The sequence below is a fragment of the Ptychodera flava genome, chromosome 6, assembly GCF_041260155.1.
Source record: "Ptychodera flava strain L36383 chromosome 6, AS_Pfla_20210202, whole genome shotgun sequence".
Classification (NCBI taxonomy): Eukaryota; Metazoa; Hemichordata; class Enteropneusta; family Ptychoderidae; genus Ptychodera; species Ptychodera flava.
Window position 1 is genome coordinate 1251046 of NC_091933.1, and position 13654 is coordinate 1264699.

The window sequence follows — 13654 nt, forward strand, 5'->3', positions numbered from 1 at the left end:
TTTTCCTCATAGGAAACTAATTAGTTGAGACGCTATATCTAGTCCCCACGGACACCGTACGGGGGGACGTATAGGTTTGGTCATGTGCGTGCGTGTGTGCGTCCGTCCGTCCGTTCACACAGATATCTCAGACATGCCCTGGTCAATTTCTTTCAAACTTTGCACAAGGATAGTACCCTACCCCATACAGATGCACGTCGATTTGTTTCACAATGCGATCAAATTTGGCCGTGTTAGAGGACTTTTTAGTTTACACCTCCATAGACTCCCATGTATAAGTCAGCTCTCCATAGAATCCCATGTATAAGGCCAAGTAAAATAAAAATTTAGTTTCTCATCATATTCATATTGCAAAAAGGATGCAGTGACACACTTTTTAGTCCCAACGAATGAAGTCCAGGGGGCTTATAGATTGGGTCATGTCCCTCCGTTCACGCAGATATATCAGATATTTTGGCAAAATGTCACGTGACGTCAGTGACCTTTGACCTCAAATATACATATTTGTCCATAACTCAGTAACCACAAGGGACACCTTATGACGCCACATACTGTACCTCATTAATTATGTGCATATCTAATTTTGAGCGAGCCAATAGAGCTAGAGGTCTGATTTTTGGTATATAGGGATAACTGAGCAATTCAATTTTTTTGACAAAATGTCACATGACCTCAGTGACCTTTGACCTCAAATATACATATTTGTACATAACTCAGTAACAACAAGTGCTACACCTTTAATATATGGTATGATGGGACACCTTATGACGCCACATATTGTACCTCATTAATTATGCACATAATTTTGAGCGAGCCAATAGAGCTAGAGGTCTCAATTTTGGTATATAGGGATAACTTAGCAATACAATAACGTTGCCCCTCCAGATTAAGCTTGAAAGGGACGACACATTATGGTTGCATTATGATCACGATCGAAAAACAAAATGAAATGACGATGCACTGTTCGCAAGTGTTGACTGGACTGTTGCCCGAAACCAAGAAGACAGGCAAAATCAGCCGAATATTAACATCGAAAGCTGAGTAGTTCATTACCAAACGTGTTATTGTGTTGACATATAGCATTTTGTAAAAGGCATTTACTGGGCCTGAGCGCGAGCGTACGTATCGCGAGTTCGCCATATTGACGCTACATGGGAAAATATGCGAATAAAATCTATGTGCATTTCTGCAGTTGTCGTTCCTATTCTGCTCAGTTAACAGACATGATTTCACAGAATATTACACAGAAAACATATTTAGATCATATTTGGAGGCACTGACTACTAGCATTGCAAGAGAAAGGGACGACAAATTTTCCGGTGTGATTCCAGCCGTTGCTTCTGCTTTGTCAACACACTCGAAGCGATCAACCCAAGAAATTATCGCACACTTGCATCATTTACGATGGGAGAAGGATCACGAAAAACACACACCGGTTTCAGGATTTCTGTCTTGGTTTCGAAGATAGATGCAGAGAACACTTTATAGTGCCAAAAACAGTGAAGATTCGACAGGACAAACGTCTGCCTTGACACAGAGGTCAAAACCAAGCGACGCACTGGTATCACGTAACCGTGTTGCGCTTTGGCTGTGCGGTCGAGGTGATTAACACCTTTTACAATAGGCGTTTCCAGACCGGTGGATAGAGGGACTGTGGTATGATGGAAGACCTTATGACACCACATACTGTACCTCATTATTTATGCGCATATCTAATTCTGTGCAAGCCAATAGAGCTGGATTTCTAATTTTTGGTATATAGGGATAACTATAGGATAGAAATTCTTTGACCAAATGTCATGTGACCTCGATGACATTTTACCTAAAATATACGTTTATGTCAATAAATAAGTAACCACAAGTGCTATGTCCTTTATATTTAGTAGGATGGGAGACCTTATGACAACACACGCTTTACTTCATTAATTATGCACATATCTAATTCTGGGCAAGCGAATAGAGCTAGAGGTCTGATTTTTGGCATATAGGGATTAATTAGCTACACAATTTTTTTTTCAAAATGTCACATGACCTCGATGACCTTTGACCTTGATTATACATATATATGCATAACTCAGTAACCACAAGTTCTATACCCTCCAAGTTTGATAGGATATCAGACCTTAAGATGTCACAACTTGTACTTCATTTATTATGCGCATATGTATTTCTTGGCTGGCCAATACAGCTAGAGGTCTGATCTTTTTTCTCGATTTAGAACCATAACTCATAACTTAGACATGCCTCATGTGTTTCAAATTGGGAACAATGACATAGACCTATGTGCCCATAGATCTCAACATATACACTCCAGTGATACTTCTTAATGACCACATTTCCCTGCCCCATCAAGACTAATACTCCTATTACAAGTGGGGACTATGTCATTGTCAATGACTTGTTCTTTAAAGGGAAGTTAGTGTTTGGGTCTAAACCTAAATGATCAGTTGAAATGGAATTTTCACATCAATGAAATTATCAGTAAAGCCTCTAGACACCTTCATATTGTGCCAATTTTTAGTAGGTATGGAGCTATAGTAAAGACAATTTAAAGCTCATTAATACATCACGTAACTACGACCCTTCCTTGAATATTCCTGCATTGTTTGGCAGGGAGGTCTAACTGATAAACTCAGATCTGTAATTGAAAATGAGCAAAAAAGCAGCTTGAGAGTAATCTACCCTTTTATTCCCTACATTGAGATACTTGATTTGTTAAACCTAAATACTGTGGAGACCAGACGTCAGCATCTATGCAAAATTATAATATGCTTGTCTGGAATCCGGCAATCTGATTGGCTGGAGCCGGGGTTTATATTCTCAACAAGAAGACCTGCGCGCCGCGTAACATTTTTGAGCTCGCGCAAATTTTGAACGCCAACTTGAGATAATGTCGAACAAGTCTATGGCTTCAGATTGATTTTGATTGTTAAATTTTAGTCTAGTGCAGCTTGACGAACCAACATATGAAGAGTTTCTGTAAGCAGCGGAGGCTATGTAACAACAACATAATTTTTTAAAGTTTTATGAGCGGTTTTGGAGTAAAATTCTTCTAATCACGATATCGATGCGTCGCGTAACCGTATTTTATGAATTCAAATGTGCATGCGCGCGCGTTCTGAAACATTCTTTTTTCGAGTTTGTATGAGGCTGGGCGCTCCGCGATCCTGAACTCTCGTTCCAACTTCGGCCCTAAATAACGAAATTGTCCCCTTGTTTTTAACTTTAGCATATTATAATGAGGTTATAAACGGTGCGCTCGGGTATTTGGTTGCGGATATAAGACCTCTGGGGTGAAAATTAGCATATTTGGGGTATTTGGTTGCGGATATAAGACCTCTGGGGTGAAAATTAGCATATTTGGGTCAAATATGCTAATTTTCACCCCAGAGGTCTTATATCCGCAACCAAATACCCGAGCGCACCGTCTATAACCTCTAAATATTGCCTCAAGCATTTTAAAGTGGAATCACAGACTTCACTTTTTTATCCCTTACATTCCTTGTCACAAATACCAAACACATCATAGTCAGAGGGTTACTTTCAAAAGCAGAACAAAGCGTAAAGACAACAGTCACATTGTGTTCTGAGTGTCAATCTCTAGTATAAGAGGTGCATGAGTCTACAAGTTTGTGTCTATAGGCCTTGTCCTTGCGTTAGTGTTTAAGGTTATACATGTATGGCTGCCAAGCAGCAGTTTTGTTCAGACTTTTTCAGATCCACTGTCATAATAGCCACATTACCCAACTATTTACACAAATATACGGTAGCTACACTAATTCCATTTGTACCTGGTATATCAACAGTAAACACAAATGCATAAGTAGAAGGTTAATACTCTCTTAGCCATTTTCTGGATATGTCTTTACCAATTTCACTTCACCATGATTTCTATCAAATGTTTCAAAATTTATTAACCAAGCAGGGACTGTGTCATTTACAATGAACATTCTTATATGTAGGTGATATTAAAGGCTAAGTATAAATAGAGCAGCAATAAAAAGGGCTTGTACAAATGCTTTACTGTGAATATCTGTTCAGTATAGACGAATCATCTTTTACAAGATGTATGTACTTCACTGAATTACTGAACCGCCATTCAATTACTTAACTTCACTTTCACACTTTAGTTTGTGATCACAAGTTAATATAGACGAATCATCTTTTACAAGATGTATGTACTTCACTGAATTACTGAACCGCCATTCAATTACTTAACTTCACTTTCACACTTTAGTTTGTGATCACAAGTTCTCTTTATATTGTTTGTAGAAATAAAGAAAAACTGCATACTCCTACCGACAAATTTTGCTGTAACTGTTTCCACCTCATTCATGTCATGATATGGTTAGTATTCAAATTTGATTGATTGCTTGATAATGTAATGCGGTCAGGGGATACATATTCTTTAGAAGTTATATCAAAATGCTACATTGTACTTTCAGACAGACATCAACATTTCGCACTTTTGAACTTTCGTTTAGGGGGAGGGGAATTTGTTTCTTGAAATTGTCAGACAATCTGAGATGGTCCCTTTGACAAGCAGAGGAAGGATGAACATTCGCGTCTGACATAAACACAACCTTGGTTACGCTTCGCAGACATGGTAGTCACATAGACAGAGACACTACGCAAGTTTTTGTGATCAGTTTATTGATTTCCATTTTCACAGATCACAGTTCGAATGCCTGTGGGCACACCTGACGGTCAGACCCATTGCACTACAGCAACGAAGTCTAAAGGCTGAAACTCACCTTATTTGACCATTTGAGGCTAACACATCTTCGGTTTCTGATTCAGAGGAATCCCTGTTGGAAAATTGTCTTGTGTTGTTCATTTAATCGTTTGTACTGTGAAATATTTACAGTTTGAAAATCACGGTGTTGTGCATGGGATCATGATGCCCACACACAGAAAGTTGAAGTCCTGTGGCCCAAGGATAATGGCAGGAAAACTTTGGACTGTTCTGGCTAAGCTTTATTCAGACAAGTATCATAATGACATCATTGTACAGATACCTTATAAGGTGATACCCTGCCCATATATGGCAGAAATCGGTCTATATCCATAGCTAGTTGTTACGGCTATAGACAAGGAGAATATTATCGAAATGTGAGGGTGCTGCTGCAACGAAGGATGCATCCTGAACACATTTATATGCAGACTGAAAGATTCAGTCACGTTCATGCGACTGAATCTTTCAGTCTAATTTATATGATGATTTTTTTTATATTGCTTATTCTCTTCTTTTTAGTTAAATGACTGATCATTTTTTCAGACAAGTTGCTTTGTAATTTTGTTCAATTGCTTGACTTACTCACAGTTATGCAGATTTGTTTTATTTACCATTTTGCTGGAATAATTTTTTTTAAAATAATATTTAAGACTTGAGACACATGCATAGCACACTCCACCATTCACTCTTCCATTGTCTGGACAATTCATCAGCAGAGTGTTAATGTTGTTGAATATTTTAAAGTCATGCAACCCTGAGGTTTCGTTGTCATGTTACTGTTCTAGAAATGCAAAATTTAATGTTTCTTAAATGCAAACTTGCTCTATTACAATATTGTAATTGAAATCAAGCATAAAGGTTACAATTTTAACTGTGAAGCAATGTCTGTTGATGGTAACTGATGGTTACTATATTTTTTTTAAATTTTTGGCTCACATATTATCGAAAAATGTAGCCATTTGCAGTGTTCTTTAAAGGTATACAGTCACCTGTAATCTAAATATGCCCATATATGGTCAAAGGGGGCGTTCCTTGGTATTCAAAATGCCGATGTGAGGGCGCTGTTTTTAAAAAGCGGCCACCTGCTTAAAATCTGTGATTGTTAGATTTTCTCTTTTCATGGTAACTGTGGCAACATTGGAACAGGTGACAGTATACCTTTAATTGCTCAAGTTCAACTAATGAAATATGATTATACATATAATTACTGAGATACAAGATTGCTGCATAGTGTACAGATATTCTGCTTGAAACATGCATGTTACAATGGGATACATGCTGGCAAACATGCTATAATCTGTTTTTCAAAATGATCTTCGGTCTTGATCTCTGTTACAAGAATCCATTCAATTAAACTACAGTTACTGTAGTCACAATGATTCATTTCAAAAACTTTCTCAAATCATGATAGCAATCATTACACTCACATAATACAATAGACACTGATGAACATGTAGAAATAATAAGGCAGTAATCTGTTGGTTATTTGCATCATGTATACCACAATGCAGACCCACTGAGGGTAAAAAAATACAAAAGCCGAAAAACTATACAGACAGTATTGAAACCTGTCTAGTTGTACAAATAGTAGCTACACCAGACAGCTTTCACAGAAACATTGAGTTAAAAGTGATTTGGTTGAGGTAAAAAAAATAAACTTATTTGATGGGTTACTGGAAATACTTGCTTATCTTGTAGAATATTATTAGTATCCCTTAAAACATACCATTAACATTAAACATTTATAAAGTACAGAATGCTATTATACATGTGACTGAAAATGACTGCTGTTGCTAGAAAGAATGACAAGCAAACTTTATTCATGTTTGTAATAATTGGAGAAAAAAGTACTGAAAAATCAAATATCTGAATTCTGGAATAAATCACATCATTTTCTGACAACGTAAATATACAGAAGAAAATATTTTATTGTTCTCACAGAATTCACTATAAACAAACACTAAATATTCACAAGGCTTTAAAAAATACCAATAAGCTCTTAGTAAAACATATAATGTATGATTTTCTACCATTTCTTATTCTGAAACTATACACCTTGGAAATTCCACATCAATAATTCAAAATAACTGCTTAATCACAGAATATTAAGCAAATGTCAATGCCTAACTAAAAGTTGTGTTAAATTCACTGAATACTAGCAAAGACTGCCATGGTTATGACGGTTTTGGAAATTTCCGATGTTTTCTACAGGATGTTAAATAATTCATTCTTTAGGTAGGGTACCACACAAAAATAAGTCCTTGTATATTCATGAAACCTTTTTTCTAGATATTCTCAACAAAATGGAAAACTGTGTGTTGGTGGTAACATTTCCTTGCTTGGACATTACACATTGTATATTTGCAATGAGTGCATGGGTCAATGTCAATACCAAAACTCAACTTGTCAATAAATAGGTACTTTATATTGTCAGAAAGTTAAAAGTTACCATGGTCTTGTATTTTTCTCATTATATTTGAGTTTGTAAGTTCTTGATTATCATAATTTTAGAAAGATACTCAAATATAATAATAATTTTGCTTGTGTATTTCAAGTCACACTGTTCTTTTGTTTTTCAAACGTGACATAATACTGTCAAAACTATGTTTCTTGGCATCAGGGCTGCTATCTTTCTGGCTTTGATCAAACACTTTTCCCATGTCCTCGAACCAATCATAATCTTGGCCTTACAGATGCGTAAACTATTCATCAAGGGTCATACTCAAACATAATAAAATACAAATTCATATGAAAGCAATTTGACAACTTATGAACTTGCTGACTATCAGACGGCAGATTTCCCAAATTAGGATTATTAAGCATTTAAGATAGCATTTGGCAGCAAATTTTGATGTGCTAACCTAACACTATGCAGCTACTTACATATTGTGTATTAAATATCACAAAAAGAGTTTTACCATTTGTACAAGTCACTCTGTTCAGGGATGAGTAGAATTTTCAGCAATGTTCAGGAAACACTCAGTGTATCATGATGAAAAGTGAACATTGCATCTTTACTTTGACTTGTTTGTTGATTGCTTCAAAATAGAAATTTCTGCTCTTGCTCGAATCTCTTCAAATGTGAATTCTCGTAAAAGTTTGCCATTTTCAAACACTGGCATTAGTACATCCTGCAAACAGATAAAAGATTATACACATCAGATTTCAATGTCTGACACATGACATATCCACAAATAACCATTGAACACATGTACCTTAACCCTTTCACCTACATTTCCCTCTCTAGAGGTCTAACTTTACTATAGAAAACAATGGGATTGGTTCAAACCAATGTGGTGAAAGGGTTAATACCGCTGATTGCAAATCATTTTTTCCTCTCATTAATATGCATCAATAAATATATGACACAAATAAAACCTACTAGTGTTACAATGGCTACTAAAAGTCACACTTATTCGTATGAATTTATGGCGCAGACTAAAAGCTACAAGAACAGCTGTGCATGCAACAACAAAATTTGTCCGAATTTTAGGCAACATTGTCCCATGTCACGCACATGTACCTATATTTAGTATCAAACGGGAAATCGCGATCAACACTATTTATGTGTTGATCCGTGGTTAGTATTATTACTGTAAAAACCCTATCAATTCAACCTCTACAATATGACAACCCCAAAAAATAATTGTAATATTAGTTCTTATGATTAAACCACCACCTGAAATGGGAATTTCTCTATAAATCTAAATAAAACATGATGAGATTAAGTCATCAAGAATACTACTTAGTTGGTTACCGGGTAAATAAACAATATTTTAAGGAATTGAAAACATCATTCTGGTCAGAATAACAATGTCAGGTTTACAACAAATCCTGGTTAGTCCAGTACAGAAGGTAGAAAGTGTAGCTGAAAAAAGTTGTGTAAACTGCTTTAATCAGGTCACATGAAAATTTTTGGCAAATAGGGAAATATTCTTAGTCAATTTTGTCAGCTGGGTATCATATTTGCTTTTAGAAATATGCATAAAGTTCCAGCATGATATAACACTGAAACTTCCCAATACACTTGAGCCTCTTGTCATGAAGTTAGCATTTTCTCACTTTAATATCCAAGTAATTCAGCTAAAAAATTACCAGCTTTCTTTCTAAAAGTCTATTAAATTCAATTGAAATATTTTCATCCCATGTCGATTAAAATTTTACTGACTCTTCTCTGTTTTCCTTGAATCAATGGGGAGACGTATTTTCATTTCTGATATTCTGGCCGAATTTGATTCATATACTCTCCCGGCCAATGTATACAGACTTGCCCAGAGCACCAAAATAGATAGTTAGGGAGATGTTTTGTGAAACAGTGAAGCATACACAAAAGACATTACAATGTGTCAGTCAGCATGGCCAAGGCCAACCCAGGTTGATCATATTGACTGGGGACAGAGTACTTCAATTATAGACAATTAAATCATAAACAGTCTTGCGTCTACTCACATTTATTGACTGTTTCTCTCACATTTATTGACTGTTTCTCAGTCTGTCAATTGATCAAGGCATTTTCATCTTCAATATTCCATCCTAATTTCACCCCTATAATATCCTAGCCTACTTCATTAGTTCATGACCAAAATATAAAGATGTAGCCCATGCACCAAAGTGGATCATTGGTGAGATGTTTTGCAAAACATTGAAGAAATAAGGTGTCAGCATGGCCTTGGCCCAACCAGGTCTTTCTCAGTAGGGGGGATACTGACTCATTTTTCTTTTAACACCCTTTAAAAACTGTGTGAGGTAATAATTAATCAGTGGGACAATTTCCACAAAATTTCCCTCCATATACATTAAGTACACACATGGTTTATGCAATCCATCATTCTCCAGCTTCAGCCTCACGCAGGGCCCATGGTAGAAAAACAGCCATAATTGCACTTTTCTTGATTTTCAAAGCTTCAAAACTCATAAGTTATTTCGTTTAAAGTATTTTTTTGAATATTTTCTTCTAATATAGTTCCTTCCCTTGTATGATATGAATTTCGAATTGTGTGTGATGAGCCGAAATGTGTTTTTTTTTAGTTCAAAAATGCTAAATATTACGTAACCGTACGTGTGTTAGCCACTCATGATCATTTATTATACTTCCTCACTGGCATTCAAAGATAACAAGACTGAAACATGGACACCCAAAAAATAATAAAACAACTATACTGCAAGAGAGAACACATACAAAGTCAAGATTAAACATAGGGCCAAAGTCCCTGAAGCTACTATAGACATGGATACATGACTGTATGAAATTATCTCACTAAGATCATCCTAGGGACTTGTAAACCAAATATTAAAGCTGTCTGACCAGCGGTTTTGAAAAAACAAGCGACTCAACAGTTGACAGAGCTCTGCTGCGTTATGTAGAGAACAAGTCATCGTTGATGACACAGTCCCCACTTGTTAATAATGGGTACTTTGATTACATGTCCTCAGAGAGGATAGAGTCCTCTTCATTAATTAGGTCTGTGATAAAAATACTTTGATACAGATGGCGCTCAATGGCCAAGAATGAGTTCCATGGTGATGAAAACATAAAACCAATGTAGGCCACCATCCTAAAGTTCATAAAATGAGTCAACTAGGAATTAATCAACAGGATGTTGCAAAACATTTTTGCATACAATTCTAACACTTAACAGATTATCACTGGTACCATATTTCATAAAGTTTGATGCAGTATTTACAACACTATGAGATCAACATCTGTATCAAGTTTCATCACATTTGACGTTGTATTAATTTGTGGCTATATCACCCTAATTAGGAAAGTTCATTACTTATGCAATTACAAATTAATTAAAATGACACTGATAAATGTCTTTTTCAATGTTAAAGCATTGTGAGCTTAACATCGGTTAACATCTGTATAAAGTTTCATGAATTTGATGCAGTACATATTTCTTGACATATCAGCCTACTTACGAAACTTCAATAATTGACATGTTACTGCTACATGACGTGAAACAAATTGACGAGCATATGTATGAAATAGGTCAATGTCAACTTTGAATGATACTGGTGGAAATATGTCTGAGTTATGGCTCTGTACATGAAAACATTGTAATAAAATGGCTGCCTAGCGACCATATTGGATCGTATCACATAAAAAATCGACGTAGATATGTATGACATAGGTCAATGTCCTTGTACCAACTTTGAATAAAATCGGTTGAGATATGCCTGAGTTATGCCTCTGTATATGAAAAATCGTAAAAAAATGGCCACACAGCAGCCATATTGGATCGTATCACAAAACAAATTGACGTGCATATCTATGACATTGGTCAATGTCCTTGTACCAACTTTGAATAAAATCGGTTGAGATATGCCTGAGTTATGCCTCTGTATATGAAAAAATTGTAATAAAATGGCCGCCTAGCGGCCATATTGGATTGTATCACAAAACAAATCAACGTGCATATCTATGAAAGTGGTCAATGTCCTTGTACCAACGTTGAATAAAATCGGTTGAAACATGTCCTGAGTTGTGGCTCTGTACGTGAAAAAATTGTAATAAAATGGCCGCCTGGCAGCCATATTGGATATTATCACAAAACAAATTGACGTGCATATCTATGACATTGGTCAATGTCCTTGTACCAACTTTGAATAAAATTGGTTGAAACATGTCTGAGTTATGGCTCTGTACATGAAAAAATCGTAATAAAATGGCCGCCTGGCGGCCATATTGGATCGTATCACAAAGAAAATTGACGTGCATATTCTATGACATTGGTCAATGTCCTTGTACCAATGAATAAAATTGGTTGAAACATGTCTGAGTTATGGCTCTGTACATGAAAAAATCGTAATAAAATGGCCGCCTGGCGGCCATATTGGATCGTATCCCAAAACAAATCGACGTGCATCTGTATGACATATGAAGTAATCCTTGTACCAAGTTTGAATGAAATCGCTTCTTGCATCTCTGAGATATCTGTGTGAACGGACGGACGCACGCACACACGCACGCACGCACGCACGCACGGACATGACCAAACCTATGTCCCCCCGGACGGTGTCCGTGGGGACTAATAACCTTTTGTGACACATGTATTGATGAAGAAGGTGGATATCTTTGATAGCTCATTTCAGGATGGAAAAAAAATTCTGTAAAAATACAGATTTGCATATTTCATCACAATTTTAACAAATCTAAGTTGGGTTATCCCTAGGGACCTGTATACCAAATAACAAAGCTGTCTGACCAGTGGTTATGAAGAAGATTTTTACCAAAAACGCCTTTATTGGTACTAATTTGCATATTTTCAACAATATCAGAAATTAATAAAAAGAGTTTCTCAAAATCATATATTTTATCCACACAACAAATATCAAATCAGTAAGTACTGCAGTTTCAAGATATTTGAGTGGACAGACGCCTCACAAACAGACATCACAATTTTAACAAATCTAAGTTGGGTTATCCCTAGGGACCTGTATACCAAATAACAAAGCTGTCTGACCAGTGGTTATGAAGAAGATTTTTACCAAAAAACGCCTTTTTTTGTGCTAATTTGCATATATTCAACAATATCAAAAAATTAATAAAATTAGTTTCTCAAAATCATATATTTTATCCACACAACAAATATCAAATCAGTAAGTACTGCAGTTGTCAAGATATTTGAGTGGACGGAGGCCTAACAAACGGACATACATACATATATACATACATATATACATATATACATACATACATACATACATACAGACTGACGGTACACGCCGGACGGATACCCATCCCAATAGCTTCTATAAGACTATATTAGTCTATAGTAGCTAATAAACGAGAGTTAATTACATTCTAATTAAAGTAAAAAAAGACTTGCTTAAATCAAGATTTTCGTCATAAAAAACAGCATATCTGTCAGGTTATAAAGAATCTTAAGCTGGTTATTTTATCAGTATTTTCATCCAATTAACCAAGCATATTTTAACTTTCAAATTAACATTGCAAGTAAGTTCTGTTGAATAAGTTGAGACTGTACGTACTCAGAGAAAGCACACTGAAGAGACAAATGTTTGAAACTTAAGAAGTTCAAGGTCATCAAAAGCATCATGTAACACTTTCATTGCACTGTTTACACCGATTGCATAATTGCTATAAATAGCACATGAGGAATCTTACAGCCCAGCTTTACCATAAAAACCCTATCACTTTGACCACTCTTTTAATTGACAACTCTATTTTTTTCCTCAAAAAGTAATTTTATTTTATCCTTACCAAGTCAACCATAAATGGAAATTAGAACTTTCTCTATCTCTATTTTTTTGACCACCCTATCATGACAAATTATTTTGAGCAATTTCTTTTAGATAACATACAGGGCACAATAAATGACAGTTCAGATTATGTCACAGTTGGGATTCAGGAAAGTTGCCTTAACATGTTTTAATCCTCCAAGATGGTAAGAATTTCACTATGAACTGTCGAAAAAAGTTGAACTTTCTGTTAATTCTACACTAAAATTATTTTGGCTTTGATGATTTCCTAATTAATTCAATTATTTAAAATCATATTAATTATTTTTTTTCTGGGTGAATTGATAGGGTTTATACAGTACAAGAATTAAATACAATGTAAGTCAAATTTTGATCAAAAATGCCAAAAAAAATTCCTTAAAAATACAGATTTGCATATTTCATCACAATTTGAACAAATCTAAGTTGGTTGAGTTGTTGAAAGCTCCTCTGATGAAGAAGATACCCATCACAATGACTCTAACAGTGATGATGACCTGCCACTGGATAGACTCAGACAGGAAAACAGGAACTGATTCAGCTTATACAATTACCTCACATTGGTATACCAAATGTGAGCTAAAAACATCACAAAATGTCTCCAAACCCTTTCCATTTTCTATGATACCACATCAAAAATGCCACTTTATCACATGTCGGCTAATTCTCCATGGG

The 13654-nt window shown here is 35.6% G+C and overlaps 1 protein-coding gene across 1 annotated transcript in view; it reads right to left on the reverse strand.

The window, feature by feature from the left end:
• Window positions 1-5508: 5508 nt before the first annotated feature.
• The window catches only part of LOC139134542 (nicotinamide phosphoribosyltransferase-like), a 47797-nt gene continuing 39651 nt past the window's right edge, over window positions 5509-13654 (reverse strand). Inside the window, exon 9 of the mRNA XM_070701422.1 lies at window positions 5509-7866. Within this exon, the coding sequence (XP_070557523.1) occupies window positions 7750-7866 (117 nt within the window). The 3' untranslated portion in view covers window positions 5509-7749. The remainder of the gene's footprint in view (window positions 7867-13654) is intronic.